The sequence below is a fragment of the Grammomys surdaster genome, unplaced genomic scaffold (genome assembly GCF_004785775.1).
Source record: "Grammomys surdaster isolate TR1022 unplaced genomic scaffold, NIH_TR_1.0 255, whole genome shotgun sequence".
NCBI classification, from domain to species: domain Eukaryota; kingdom Metazoa; phylum Chordata; class Mammalia; order Rodentia; family Muridae; genus Grammomys; species Grammomys surdaster.
In genome coordinates this window covers 10,336,436-10,348,944 of record NW_021604696.1, presented here as the reverse complement: position 1 = coordinate 10,348,944, position 12,509 = coordinate 10,336,436, and the positions used below count along the sequence as shown (strand labels likewise).

Below are 12,509 nucleotides of genomic sequence, written 5' to 3'. Positions count from 1 at the left end.
CATAACTTCCTGTAAGACCATCAACCTCATACCTTGTCTTAGTTGGAGTTATCATTGTTGTGATAAACACCATGACCTAAGCAACTTTGGAAGAAAGGTTTATTTGGCTTATACCTACCTCCACATCAGTGTTCATCACTGAAGAACTCAGGACAGAAACAGGGCAGGAGCTGATGCAGAAGCCATGGAGGGCACGGCTTACTGGCTTGCTTCCCCATGGCTTGCTCAGCCTGCCTTCTTATAGAACTCAGGACCACCAGCACAGGGGTAGCACCACTCACTATGGGCTGGGCCTTTACCATCAGTCTCTAAGAAAATGTTCTACAGGCTTGCCTACAGCCCAGAACTATGGATGCATTTTCTCAACTGAGGTTCCCTTCTTGCCCATGACTCCAGAGTGTGTCAATCTGACATAAAACTAACCAGCATAGACCTCAGCTCCCCTATGCCCAGAACACCCTGCAAAAGTCCTGGTCCTTCATATCAGGCCTTAGAAGCTGTGTAAGATGGAGAAAGGACAGAGAAACCAATTTTCAGTGTTATTCAAAGGAGGGTTTAACAATTTATTGAAAAACAAGTTTATTGATTCATAATATTCCCTGTACATAAATTCTGTGGTTTTTGATACATAATATTTGGCATCTGCTGCAGAATTATAAAATCAAGCTCTTTAATAATAAAAAACCCTTCATTATTGACCAGTATAAATATAAATTATTTTAAAAAGTCATTAAAATGGCTCAATACTTTCTCTATCATAAGTAAAATTCAAAAGGCAAGAGAGAGAAAAATATAAATTCTGCTAAACCAGTTTTAAACACTGGCAATTAATATATGGTTGCATGTGCAAACTTCTGCAACACTTAGCCTTTTAAAAACACCATCAGAACATCAGAAAGTATGGTGAAGTCTAAGTATTGGGGAAAGCACGATCCTTGGCTAACAACAGCTGAGAACTTCTGGGGTGGACAGGGAGAAGTCTCGGGAAGTTCCTACTGCCCATATGTGATGTTTCATCCTCTTTGACTGCCCCTGGGAACCAGCAATGACTCTACTTTCTTGTTGAGGGGCTTTCTCGGCACAGGTTCCGTTCCCCCTCAGACTCTGGTGTCACAAGATCTGTGGCTCTCTGTCCTTACTCTCCCCTTTATACTTCCTGGCCAAGCTTCCATTAACCCTCATTCACATGTAATATACACACATGCCAATACATTTTCTGGATGACAGACAAAAAAATTATCACCAAAATTAAACCTTTAAAGCATCATGGGTCAGGATATGACCTCACTCCATCAGACTTCTGACTGCCGTCTGGGACAGTCTTTCTTTCTCTACCCCAGCAATCCAGTGATCTACTGTCAGGTTGGATCCGGGAGAAATGAGGTCAAAGCTGAAGAGTCAAAAATCCCAAATTGTGTTTTTGTTTACTTCTATGTAGGTGAGAAGATGCCTTTAATAACATTTGTGCTCACTCATAGCAGATGTTCAAAGTCTGATAGACAGAAGGCTATCCCCATACACACAACCCTTAAAACTGGGTTTGTTCTTGGCATGTGAACTCGGTTTTTCAATCTTCCAGAACTGCGAGGATCATTCTGAAGATAATCATCAAGTTAAACATAACAAACAAACAAACAAAAAGAAACTTCTGTACCACACTCAAAAAAATTTTTTTCTTCTTTCATTATTAGTTGGGAGAAGAAATGTTGACCTTTAGAGAATCGGTATTGGAAAATAGAAATACCATGCTGAAAAATCTAAAGGTAGGTGTTATTAATCCCAACATTGAAAAGGACTGTGGGTTCCTCCTGCCAAAACATCCCTCCACTCAGTTGTTTTCCAAAGAACACCCGGGTCTCCTCCCATGAGTACTGAGTAAGTACTGAGTACTAAGTAAGTACTAAGTACTGAGGTAAGTGCACAGAGCTAGACCTGAAATCAAAAAATCAGAGCATAGAGACAGAAACTAGGAAGTTCAACACCTGGGGTCAGTAAAGAGAGTCTTTTTTGTTAAATAGGTCAGTCTCTATACAAAATTAGAATAATTGCAAATTTAAATACGATTATCCAAGAACACTTTAAAATAAAGGCCTTAGTAAATCTATACCACCTGTTCCCACCTGTTCGGAAAGCAGTGAGCAGACAGAGACACACCTCTCCCTCGGAGGACTGATTTCTGCTAGTAAAGAAACCACCTTCTACAGTGAAGCAGCAGAGTTGGAATGACAGACAAGAGGGCTGGCAGCTTGACTGGCCAAGTCTTAGAGTAAGTAGAGATTGGGCAGTTGGGAGTTTAGCATTGAAATAAGCTTTATACTTTAGCAAACTCCTTGTCAGGTGGAGAAAATGCAGGAGCGAATTGTGGGCACTGGGAAGTGGGCGTCAGGGCAAAAATGATGGCGCAGGCGTGCTGAGAGCAGGTTCAGAGGTTCCAGAAGTTGTTCTGCAATCACACAGCAGGACGGTAAAGGAACTGACTGGAGCGCACTGAGACCAGAGAAGAAGGGGAGGAATGCCGCGTGTGTAGACTTCAGCTTCTGCGCAGAAGAGCCTCAGAAGTGTTGCAGCCCCAGGGTTGGGGATAAAGCCCCTCCGGTGGTGGGGATTGGGGTAAGAGCGGAGTCTCTTGCTCGAAGGTGAATCCTCAGACTGTGCCTCTGACAGGACAGAGAGATGAAGCATTGTATTTGTTTCCAAAGAAGCAATGAGCCCCGTTAAACGCAGAAGGAAGCTGGTGCGAGAGCCAGTCCAGGGTGGAGGCTTGAATAGAAGAAACCTGTGGGTGGCTGGCTTCCTTCTACAGTTAATGTAAAATCCTACAGTTGATGTAGTCTTCTGCAGAAAGCTAAGGTAACTTCAAGGAAGGAAACCCCAGAGAATTCTTCTTCACTGAAAAGGAGGTTTTCAAGGTCTATACAATAAAATGTAGTCTTTGAAAACTAACTTTGGCGGCCAAGGTATCTGGAAAATACAGAGAAGAGATGCCTTCTACTGTGGGGTATCAGTAAACCTCACCAGCACTGAGGGGGCCACTTCTTTGATAACGACCCCAAAGTGTCCTCAGACAACCACAATCCCATGGTGAGACTCCACAGAATCTAATTAAACCACCCACACATGTGGCCATTTCCTGAAGTTTCCTACTCTCAGTTCACTGCCTCAACTATTAGTCTAGCATCCAAAGCAGCTCCCTGAGCAACCACTGCTCGGGATCTTCCCAAGCTCTCTGCTCTGAACAGCCCTGGCCACCAAGTCCTGTTCTCTTCACAATCCAATTCCAGGTGACCTGGGACAAGGCACTGCACGGGTTTGTTTCGTGACTGTTTTACTGGGAGGCACAGCCCAGCTGCAGCATCTTATGACAGGAGGCATTCCAAAGTTCTTGTCCTGCCCTCTTTTGCCATGCTAGCCGAGTGGTAAGTGTGTCTCTGCCGGCAGTTTCTCCGTAGTGTCCAGCACAGGATCCAGGGTTAGTAAGTGGTGTTTAGACAGTGGTGATCGCCGTTGGGCTGGCATCTGGTATCTTAACTTTTTCCAGAACCTGGTCTTTGCAGACTGTGGTCTTTCTTTAAAGTCTCCTGACCAGCAAATGGCTCCATGCTTCTGCTTAATGAATTGAATAGATTCCGGCATTTTCTCATAGTCTAGGATTTTCTCCAACTCAATCAGGACAATTTTAATTCCCTCCCGGATGAGAGCATTGTATATTGCTATCTGCTCTTCAGATGATTGGCCCAGCCAGCTGAAGCTTCCCATGTCTCTCACTAAGATGATAATCAGCCTCTTGCTTTTCTTTACATTGTCATTAGTAACCTCGATGCTATCTGCAAGACACAGAGCACAGTGTGGTTAGGCAAGCGGCCATCAGTACATTCTTTCCTGAACTCAACACTCAAAAGTTCTTCCCAGACTCTTTTCCATGTGTCCTTTTGCTTCTTCCTTGCCTTACTTGAGATTCAAAGACAATTAAAACTTACGGACCAGCTCAAAACCTAGCCCACGAAAGGTGAACTTTGCTCTTGGAACCTGGTAAACCCTCAGTCAAAAAAATTTAAATTTCTTGTTAAATTGATTGAACTATAATACTCTTAGTCTATTAGAGCAGTTGCAGATGATTAGATCTAACAAGTCATTAATTTTTCCAGAATAATAAAAAGTCGATTAACCATTTACCCGAAAAACTAAGAGAAAATTAATACTATACACCATAGAAGAAATTCTTCAGTTTTCAAATATATATAATGGTGCCAACCTTCTAGAATCAGAACTCAGCAACTAACTTCACAAGAAGCATTTACATACCTTCTCCAACATAGTCGTCCCTTCCATAAATGAACAGTTTGTATCCAAACTGGCCCTCCAAGACCTCAGGCAACAGTTTAAATACAAAAGTATCTAAGTTTGAGAAGGATCCCTCTTCAAAGGTCTTGGGATAAAGAATATAGGCATCATAGGACTTTCCATCTGAAGCTAAAGGGAAAATGAAATACATTTAGAGCCGTGATGGGAAAGGGATTTGATAAATCAACACCACAAACATTCATGGCTGACTGAAAGAGCAATACCGAACATCTAAGGCTATTTTAAACACAGAAGAGATTGTACCTTTCATTTCCATACTCCTTAGAGAACAACCTGCCTTCTTGTATGTTTTTTAAGTGTGTATTTATTTCAGTTTTCCTCCTGTATTTAAATAGTCTGCACATTAATTTTTATTGTCAGCTTGACACAGCTTGTCGTTTGAGAAGGTGGAGCCTCAGCTGAGAAAGCTCCCACTAGACTAGCAATAGGACATTTTCTTGATCAATGATTGATGTGGGAGGGCCCAGCCCACTGTGGGTGGCACCATCCCTAGGCAGGTGGTCCCTGGATGCCCCAGGGGGTGAGAATTTTGAGGGTGGGAAAGTGGGAGTGGGGGGGGGGTAGGTAGGGGTTACATCCACAGAGAAGAAGGAGGAGGGATAAGGGGATGGGGGGTTCACGGGTGGGTGGGGGATGGGGTAAGGGGACAACATATGAAATGTAAATAAAATATCCAATAAAAAAAAGAATATGAAAAAAAAAGAAAAAAGAAAGTGACTTGAGCAAACTGTGAAGAGGAAGCGAATAAGTAGCACCCCTCCATGCTCTCTGCTTCAGTTTCTGCCTCCAGGTCCCTGCCCTGATTTCCCCAGAGATGGACTACAAACTGTAAGGTAAAATACACCTTTTCCTCAACAAGATGTTTTGGTCGTGGTGTTTTTATCAGAGCAATAGAAACCCTAACTAAGACAAATAGTCACAGAGGCTATACTCAGTCTGTAACTTTTGACTATTAACAAAAAAAAAAAAACCCTACCATTCTAGTCTTTTGAATGTATAAAATATAACCTAATAGAATCTTATATATACACTAGCATTAACCTTTAAGACATGAACAATCTTTTTCTATTTCAAAAATATACTTTATTCATTCCTTGTAAACTTCACACATGTATGGAGTGTATTCTGATCATATCTACCTGTCTCTGTTCCACTCCAACTCCTTCCAGAGCGCTCCTCTGAGCGGCTCCCCTCCTAATTTCATGTCCTTCCCTTATACCCCTCTGAGTCCAGTTATTGTCCTTTGTACAAAGATTAGCACATAGCCATCTTCTGGAGCACAGGCAGCCTACCAGGGGACATAGCATCAAAGAAGACTGACTTTCTCCAGCAGCCAGCAGCCATCCTCAGCTAGAGGGGCTTTGGGAGCTCATCAGTCTCCATGGCTGGATCTTCACAGGCAGCCATAGCTGCTTTTCTAATGTTAGCAATGTGCGAATTGTTCCTATTTCTCCTTCAACTTGTACATTTGACTCTCCCTTTAGAATATTGTTTGTTATGCTTGCAAGTTTATTTTTACTTCTCAGAAACAAAAATTTCATGCTGAGCTTTTTTTTTATGTCAGCCTCTGTTTTCACTAACATACGTCAACTCTAAAATGGTTATGCATTTCATTGTGACATTTTCATTTATGTATATAAAATATCTGGGTGACCTCACTACTCTTTCTTTTCATTCCTCTCCCAAAATACCTTTTTAAATCCTCTGTTTTATTAGAAAATTGCCCTCACATAGTATTTAATGCCCCCTATATTCATGCAATATGACCAGAACCTTATCATCTTTTCTTACCCTAGTGTCTAAATACCTCAAGCCTACATTCTATTTATTCTTCTTCCTATATTAGTTTGATATGATGCTGTGATATTATAGATAAAAAGGGACTTTCCTTGGGTACAGAAATCTCTTTATTTCATTTGAATGTCAGTCACAGAGTCCATAGGGCAAATGCAACACAGAGCATGCACCAACAATGGATTCTGGGTAACTAACTTACAGACAGGTGCTCTAAATGCCCGTGTGTCCTGCCAATATGGAAGCTAGGGTGGTAACTTAGACATGAGTGGTATCAAAGCTTATCAGTTATGAAACTAAACAAGAATAAATGTTCCTCTTATATAAGCCCGTCATCGTTAAGAGACTTCAGTACAAATGCTATTCATCATCTTTGATTATCCAGAGAAGACATTTTGTGGAATATAGAATTATACCTTTTGGGGGGAGAAAATCAAAGCAGTAATCCCTGTACCAAAGCACTATATCAACCTTGAAGACTTTATAGATGGAAACACAGCATACAATTGTTACTGTGAGGATGACAAAGCTCCCGATGAGGTAATTCTTGAAATCAGGCACTACAACAGAAAAGAGGAGAGAATCATTAGAACTAAGAAGTATGGAAACTCTTGGCATGGCAATTTGAATGCATTGACCACAGACAAAGTGTATTCAGGAACCACTTTGCCAGGCCCACGTCTGTCCATTCAGTATCATTGGTACCAATGGTCACTAATGAGCTGGGCAATGAAATCATATCAAAAATTAAGATGCATTCTTTTAAATTTCTACCTAAAACATGATGCACAGGAAGAGAAAACCCACTGGGAACCACAGAGCAGAGTTCAGGGCATCACAACAGAAGTTGAAAGCCTGCAGAATTCCCTGAGTGGGGAGAGTTTGTCAGGAAGAAACAAAAGATGGTGGCCAGAGAAGGAAGTGGGGAGGCATGGTGGGCAGAATCCAGAAGAGGAGGTAAAGCAAGTAAAACAGCTTTTCACTGCCAAGATATGGGTAGCATCCAGGAAAAATCTAAATACTTAATGATTTTACTTTTCTGTTTTTTTTTACATGTGTATACATTTTTAGTCAACCACAGAGTATTTAAACAACTTCACATTTGTACACATGCCCTGTTTTTCTTAGTCAGCTTCAGTATTATTTAGTATTTAAACAATATTTCACAATCATTCTCAGGTTTTTGGACTATACCAATTCTCAAGACCCAGCGGTCTCAGACATCCTTGTTATAATTTATGCTATACTTTCTGTGTATAGCCATATTGTTTGGTCATGTGCTTAAACATATTCATGGAGTACTTGCAATGAAGCAAATATAGGTAGCTATTGGCCAGAGAGAAAAAGAGAAGGAGGAGGAGGAAGAGAAGGAGGAAGGGGAGGGAGAGGGGGAGGGAAGGGGGAGGGAAGGGGGAGGGGAAGGGAGAGGGAGAAGAAGAAGAAGAGGAGGAGGAGGAGGAGGAGGAGGAGGAGGAGGAGGAGGAGGAGAGAAATGGATAGTATTATAGTCAAAGAAACTAAGAAGGATTCCAGTGCCTGGGATTCAGGATGCCTCTGAAGTGGTACCCAGACTGAGGCAGGTAGAGAGTTTCAGCCACTGGTTCCAGCTAGTGGGATGGAAAGACCAGAGAATTCAGAACAAGGAGCAAAATGGATGGGAAGTCATAGCTGAAGAAGGAGGATTCCAGACAAAGGAAAGCAGCCTGGAATCCACCAAGCTATATAGCTTAAGCAAGCATTTGTTACTCACCTGGGTATATTAACTGCACATGCGCTGATTCGAAAACATTTGTGTTCTTAACGACACAGATAAACGGATAGCGATAAAACTGGCTTCTGACTTCTGAAATGTTAAGTGTTGTAATGAGTGTGTACTTTCTTTTGGCTGAAGGATGTTTCACACTGTTCAAGAGAAGGGAGTGGGGTGGAGTTAACAAAATAGAGTTGGTAAGATGCTTTAACACAGAATAAGACCCACAGGCCTAGTTAACGGTTTTATTTGTATATATATTACAGCTCAAATAATCACTTTCCCAAGTTATGTGTATAAGTTTGTTGTCAGGACAAATCTTAAATTGTATAACCTCAAGGTCAGGAACACTCATTAGCAAAGAAACCAACATAAATTAGCAGCTTACAAGGAATAAAAAACAACACACACTTCTCTCTCTCTCTCTCTCTCTCTCTCTCTCTCTCTCTCTCTCTCTCTCTCATACACACACGCACTCACACATTCTCATACACACACACATACTTTCTCATGTATACACAGTCTCTCTGACACACATTCTCTCACACACACATTCTCTCTCTCTCTCTCTCACACACACACACACACACACGTGACAGGGACAGATGACAAAGAGTGTTGCATATGAAGAAATAAGGAGTTAACCAAACCCCAGATATCTTTCTCCATCCCATGGAGACTGAGGCCAAGCATCTGATTCTTGATTTACCCGAGTGCTTTTCCAGTCTCTACACAAAAAGTACCTCACTGCAGTGCTGTCATAGCACAAAATGGAATGCAATAAAGGGGCTTTTAGCCTGTGTGGAATTTGTGCAGTGGCACGTATTTTTAACAAAAAACAAAAACAGAAAGTGTCACAAATATTGTTTATCACTCAGCAAAGCTCAAGGCGGGCAGCCAAGGGCTAGGTGCAGCTAACTCTCAGCTAGCCCTCGGTCACAGACTCAGAACTAGAGTCCCAGAGTGTAGCATCAAAACGGACTGGCAAACTCACAGTTGATAGTCTTCGACTAGAATTGGATCATCCCACTCAATCTCCGATCCGTTCCACTTCCAGTAGACAAGATCCGTGTATTGGCCCGTGACGTTGCAGGTCAGTTGTATCGTGGATCCTGAAAAACAATGTATTTGACTTCAAACACTGTTGCCTTTATTACAGTGTGGCTTTTATTGCAATCTGTCTATACCTATACATGGCTATTGAATAAGAATGTTAAAATATAGAAAAGCAGAATGAAAAAGGAAAATTTCCCTAATCCTCATCACCCAGAGAATATCACTGTTTGGTTCTTTCTATATCTCAGCCTTCATCTTTCTCTTTAGACAACAGCAGACTATGAATGGGTCTTATTTTCTATTAATTTGTAATGATTGTGGCTGGGAACTTCATCCTCCATGATTAGTCCTCAGAAATACCCTGTTGCTATGAGACCACTTAGCATTTCATCATATAATAATGCACCAGTGGTGTGGTTGTTGAATGGAATTTCTAAAATCTCATTATTATGATTAATAATTTAAGGACCATCCTGCTTACAATACTGTTTTTCACAAATCTGCAAGCATTACTTGGAACGACATCTTGAAGCCAGAATGTTCTTGTAGTGGTGGGCCTCAACCCCATGCCCTTGCTGTATCTCCAGTCCTCACAAGAAGATATAGTTTCAAACCCAAATTCCAATGAAGTAAGGCTCTACCAGTCCACTCACCCTGAAGCAGCATGTGCAGCTGTCATTTCACACAGACCCCCCGAAATCAAGGGTTATTCCCTAAGCATTGTCCACTGAGAGAAGAATAAGCTCAATTTTCACTTGAATATTTTTTCTGCCATGAGTGGCTCTGGAGTAGCGGGACTGAGGACCCAGAGTATACTAGATACAGTCTTCGTCACAGCCCAGTCCACCTACATCTCTTTTTTTTCTTACTTTTTTATTTATTTATTTCATATGGGTGTTTTGCCTGGTGTCACAGAGACCAGAAGGTGTTGGATCCTCTGGAGCTGGTGATCGTTGTGGGCTGCCATGTGGGTGCTGGAAACTGAACTCAGGTTCTCTGGAAGAGTAGCTAGTACATTTAACCACCAAGCCATCCCTCAGCCCCTCCTACCTACACTTCTGGAACCGCTGGTGAATTAACCCATGTTTCCTAGGTTACTATTCACTGGCCCCTGATGCTCCTCACACATAGGATACACTGTTTAGCCTCTGTCAGAATGAGGTCACTGGTGTCTGGCTGCTCTTCATGAATCAATGACACCTCCTCTTCATAGACAGAAACTTCCTGGGAAGATTTCCAGGCTAGCTGTCTTTATCTTTGTTCATGAAAATTCATTGAGGTCAATCATTTGTCATTACATGGCCAAAATTTATAAGAGGTATTCCTCACTATATCTCTCCTTATTCATGTTTTTCTAAAAGCCTTCTCCACTACCACACCAAGGAAGAGCTGAGGTACACATTTGTGCAGGCGTTTGATAATTCCATTGACTTTTGATCCTGAAGTCTTCTGGGATGTAATGTGCTATCTTCTGGGCTATCTAGAACATAAAGTTTTAATCCAAGCAGTTGATTTAACTCCATTGGTTGATATGAAATTTCTTTTCATGTTATATTACCTTTATTGTAGGATAACTTTTCATTTATCCTTTACTTTCTCAGTACTTTGTCATCGTGTGTGTGTGTGTGTGTGTGTGTATGCATGTAAGGATGTAGGTATACCTATGTATGTGTGTGAGTAACTGTGTATATGTGTGTATGTATCTGTGTATGTGTGTAAGAGTATAGGTATCTGTGTGTGTGGGAATGTGCAGTTGACCTATGTCTGTGTATGTGTGTGTATCTGTGTGTGTGTAAAAGAGTGCAGGTATATTTGTGTGTAAGTGTGTGTAAGTGTGCAAGTATGCAAGTGTACCTGTGTAAGTGTGCAAGTGTACTTGTGTGTAAGTGTGCAGGTGTACCTATATATATGTGTGTGTGTGTGTCTGTGTATGTGAGAAAGAGTACAGGTATATTTGTGTGTGTGTGTATGTGTTTAAGAGTACAGATATACTTGTGTAAGTGTGTATCTGTATATATATATGTAAGAGTATAGGTGTATCTGTGTGTGTTTAAATGTGCATGTATACCTGTGTATGTATGTGTCTGTATGTAAGAGTGCAGGTGTACCTGTGTGTGTGTGTGTGTGTGTGTGTGTGTGTGTGTGTGCACGCACATGAAGATGTATCTGTGTGTACATGTGTGTCTTCTCAGGAACACTGACCACCTCCTTTGAGATGAGTTTCCCACTGGCACAGTAAGAGCTCACCTATCAGTTACTCCAGACTGCCTGGCCATCCAGCCACAGGTCTGCACCTTTCTCTGTCTCCCCAGCAGAGATTATAAATGTACATCCCACACTCAGATCTTAACCTGGACAGTGCAATCAAGCTCAGGCCCCCACAAGCCTTTACTGATGGAGTCACCCCATCCTTTTGTGTTTTATTGTTTTTTAAGACAGAACCCATTTGTAGCCAAGCCTACCATCAAGCTCATAGTCCTACTGCCTGGACTTCTTAAACTACCATGCACACCACCAGCTTAGCACAGCTCTCCCTCTGGAGGCTGCAAAGACTGGTCCGTTCATGACAGGAGTGACACATATTACTGCAATGATCAGGACAGATCCTTACTCTTGACTTTTTAAAAAGCTCACTAGCTTGGCAAAGTATTTTATAGAGCAATTATCTTTTTTTTTCAACATATATAGTCTTACCTCTTACAGACTAAAAGATTAATTCTAACTATAAAAAAATTCTGTGCTAATTAGATAAATTACATATCATTAGCATGTGACGTCTGTTTGCACAGATAGTATGGTATCATTGGAAAGTAGGGGTAGGAGAGTCTGATATGGCTAGATTTTTGCCTTAAGAGGCAAAAGCATTAAAATAAATAAATTTAAGAAATAAATCAAACCATTTAAAACTCATTTAACTATACCATGGAGAGTGGACAATGTGCCACCCTCCCTCTGTGGCTTGTGATGTGTGTGTTGTGAAGGTTCATCTAATCTTCCTCTTGAGTCTGGGGATAACGACTTCACCACAGCCCGCCAGAAGCCTGCTTACCTGGGTGAGCTTCGATCGTCCCATTCCGTGGGCTCATGATCATAGGTCTGTCTCTCTCGCTTTTTTCTGCAAAAGGAAAACCCACAGAGCTCCTGAGCCTTTGTCCAGGAAGCTCACAGGTGATACCAGCACTGAGCTAACACTGAACTGGATCTGGCTGGACCATCCCTCAAGTATAGCAGGAGATGGGAAGTGAGGAAGAGGAAGAGAGACCCCAGAAACTGAACACCTGAAGCAAGGCTGGACCATACACCCCACAGAAGTGAACCATACAGGTACCCTCCAGCCTACACACACACACACATACACACACATACACCTCACACACCTGCATTCTTACATACATGTGGGTTCATGTACACACGCACAGGTACACCTACACTCTTACATATATGTGTGTACATGAACACAAACACACAGGTATACTTGCACTCTTACATATATGTGTGTGCATGTACACACACACAGGTACACCTGCACTCTTACATACATGTGTGT

General features: G+C 41.7%; 1 protein-coding gene across 9 annotated transcripts in view; it reads right to left on the bottom strand.

Annotated features, from left to right (window-relative positions):
• Window positions 1–530: 530 nt before the first annotated feature.
• Window positions 531–12,509, bottom strand: part of Il1r1 (interleukin 1 receptor type 1) — a 74,602-nt gene continuing 62,623 nt past the window's right edge. For all 9 annotated transcript variants that reach the window (XM_028775463.1, XM_028775461.1, XM_028775465.1 and 6 more), the window contains 6 exons: window positions 12,012–12,077; window positions 8,901–9,018; window positions 7,907–8,058; window positions 6,573–6,716; window positions 4,303–4,470; window positions 531–3,824 (listed from right to left, as the gene is read on the bottom strand). In XM_028775463.1, coding sequence (XP_028631296.1) covers window positions 3,406–3,824; window positions 4,303–4,470; window positions 6,573–6,716; window positions 7,907–8,058; window positions 8,901–9,018; window positions 12,012–12,077 — 1,067 coding nt within the window. In that variant the 3' untranslated portion in view covers window positions 531–3,405. The remainder of the gene's footprint in view (window positions 3,825–4,302; window positions 4,471–6,572; window positions 6,717–7,906; window positions 8,059–8,900; window positions 9,019–12,011; window positions 12,078–12,509) is intronic.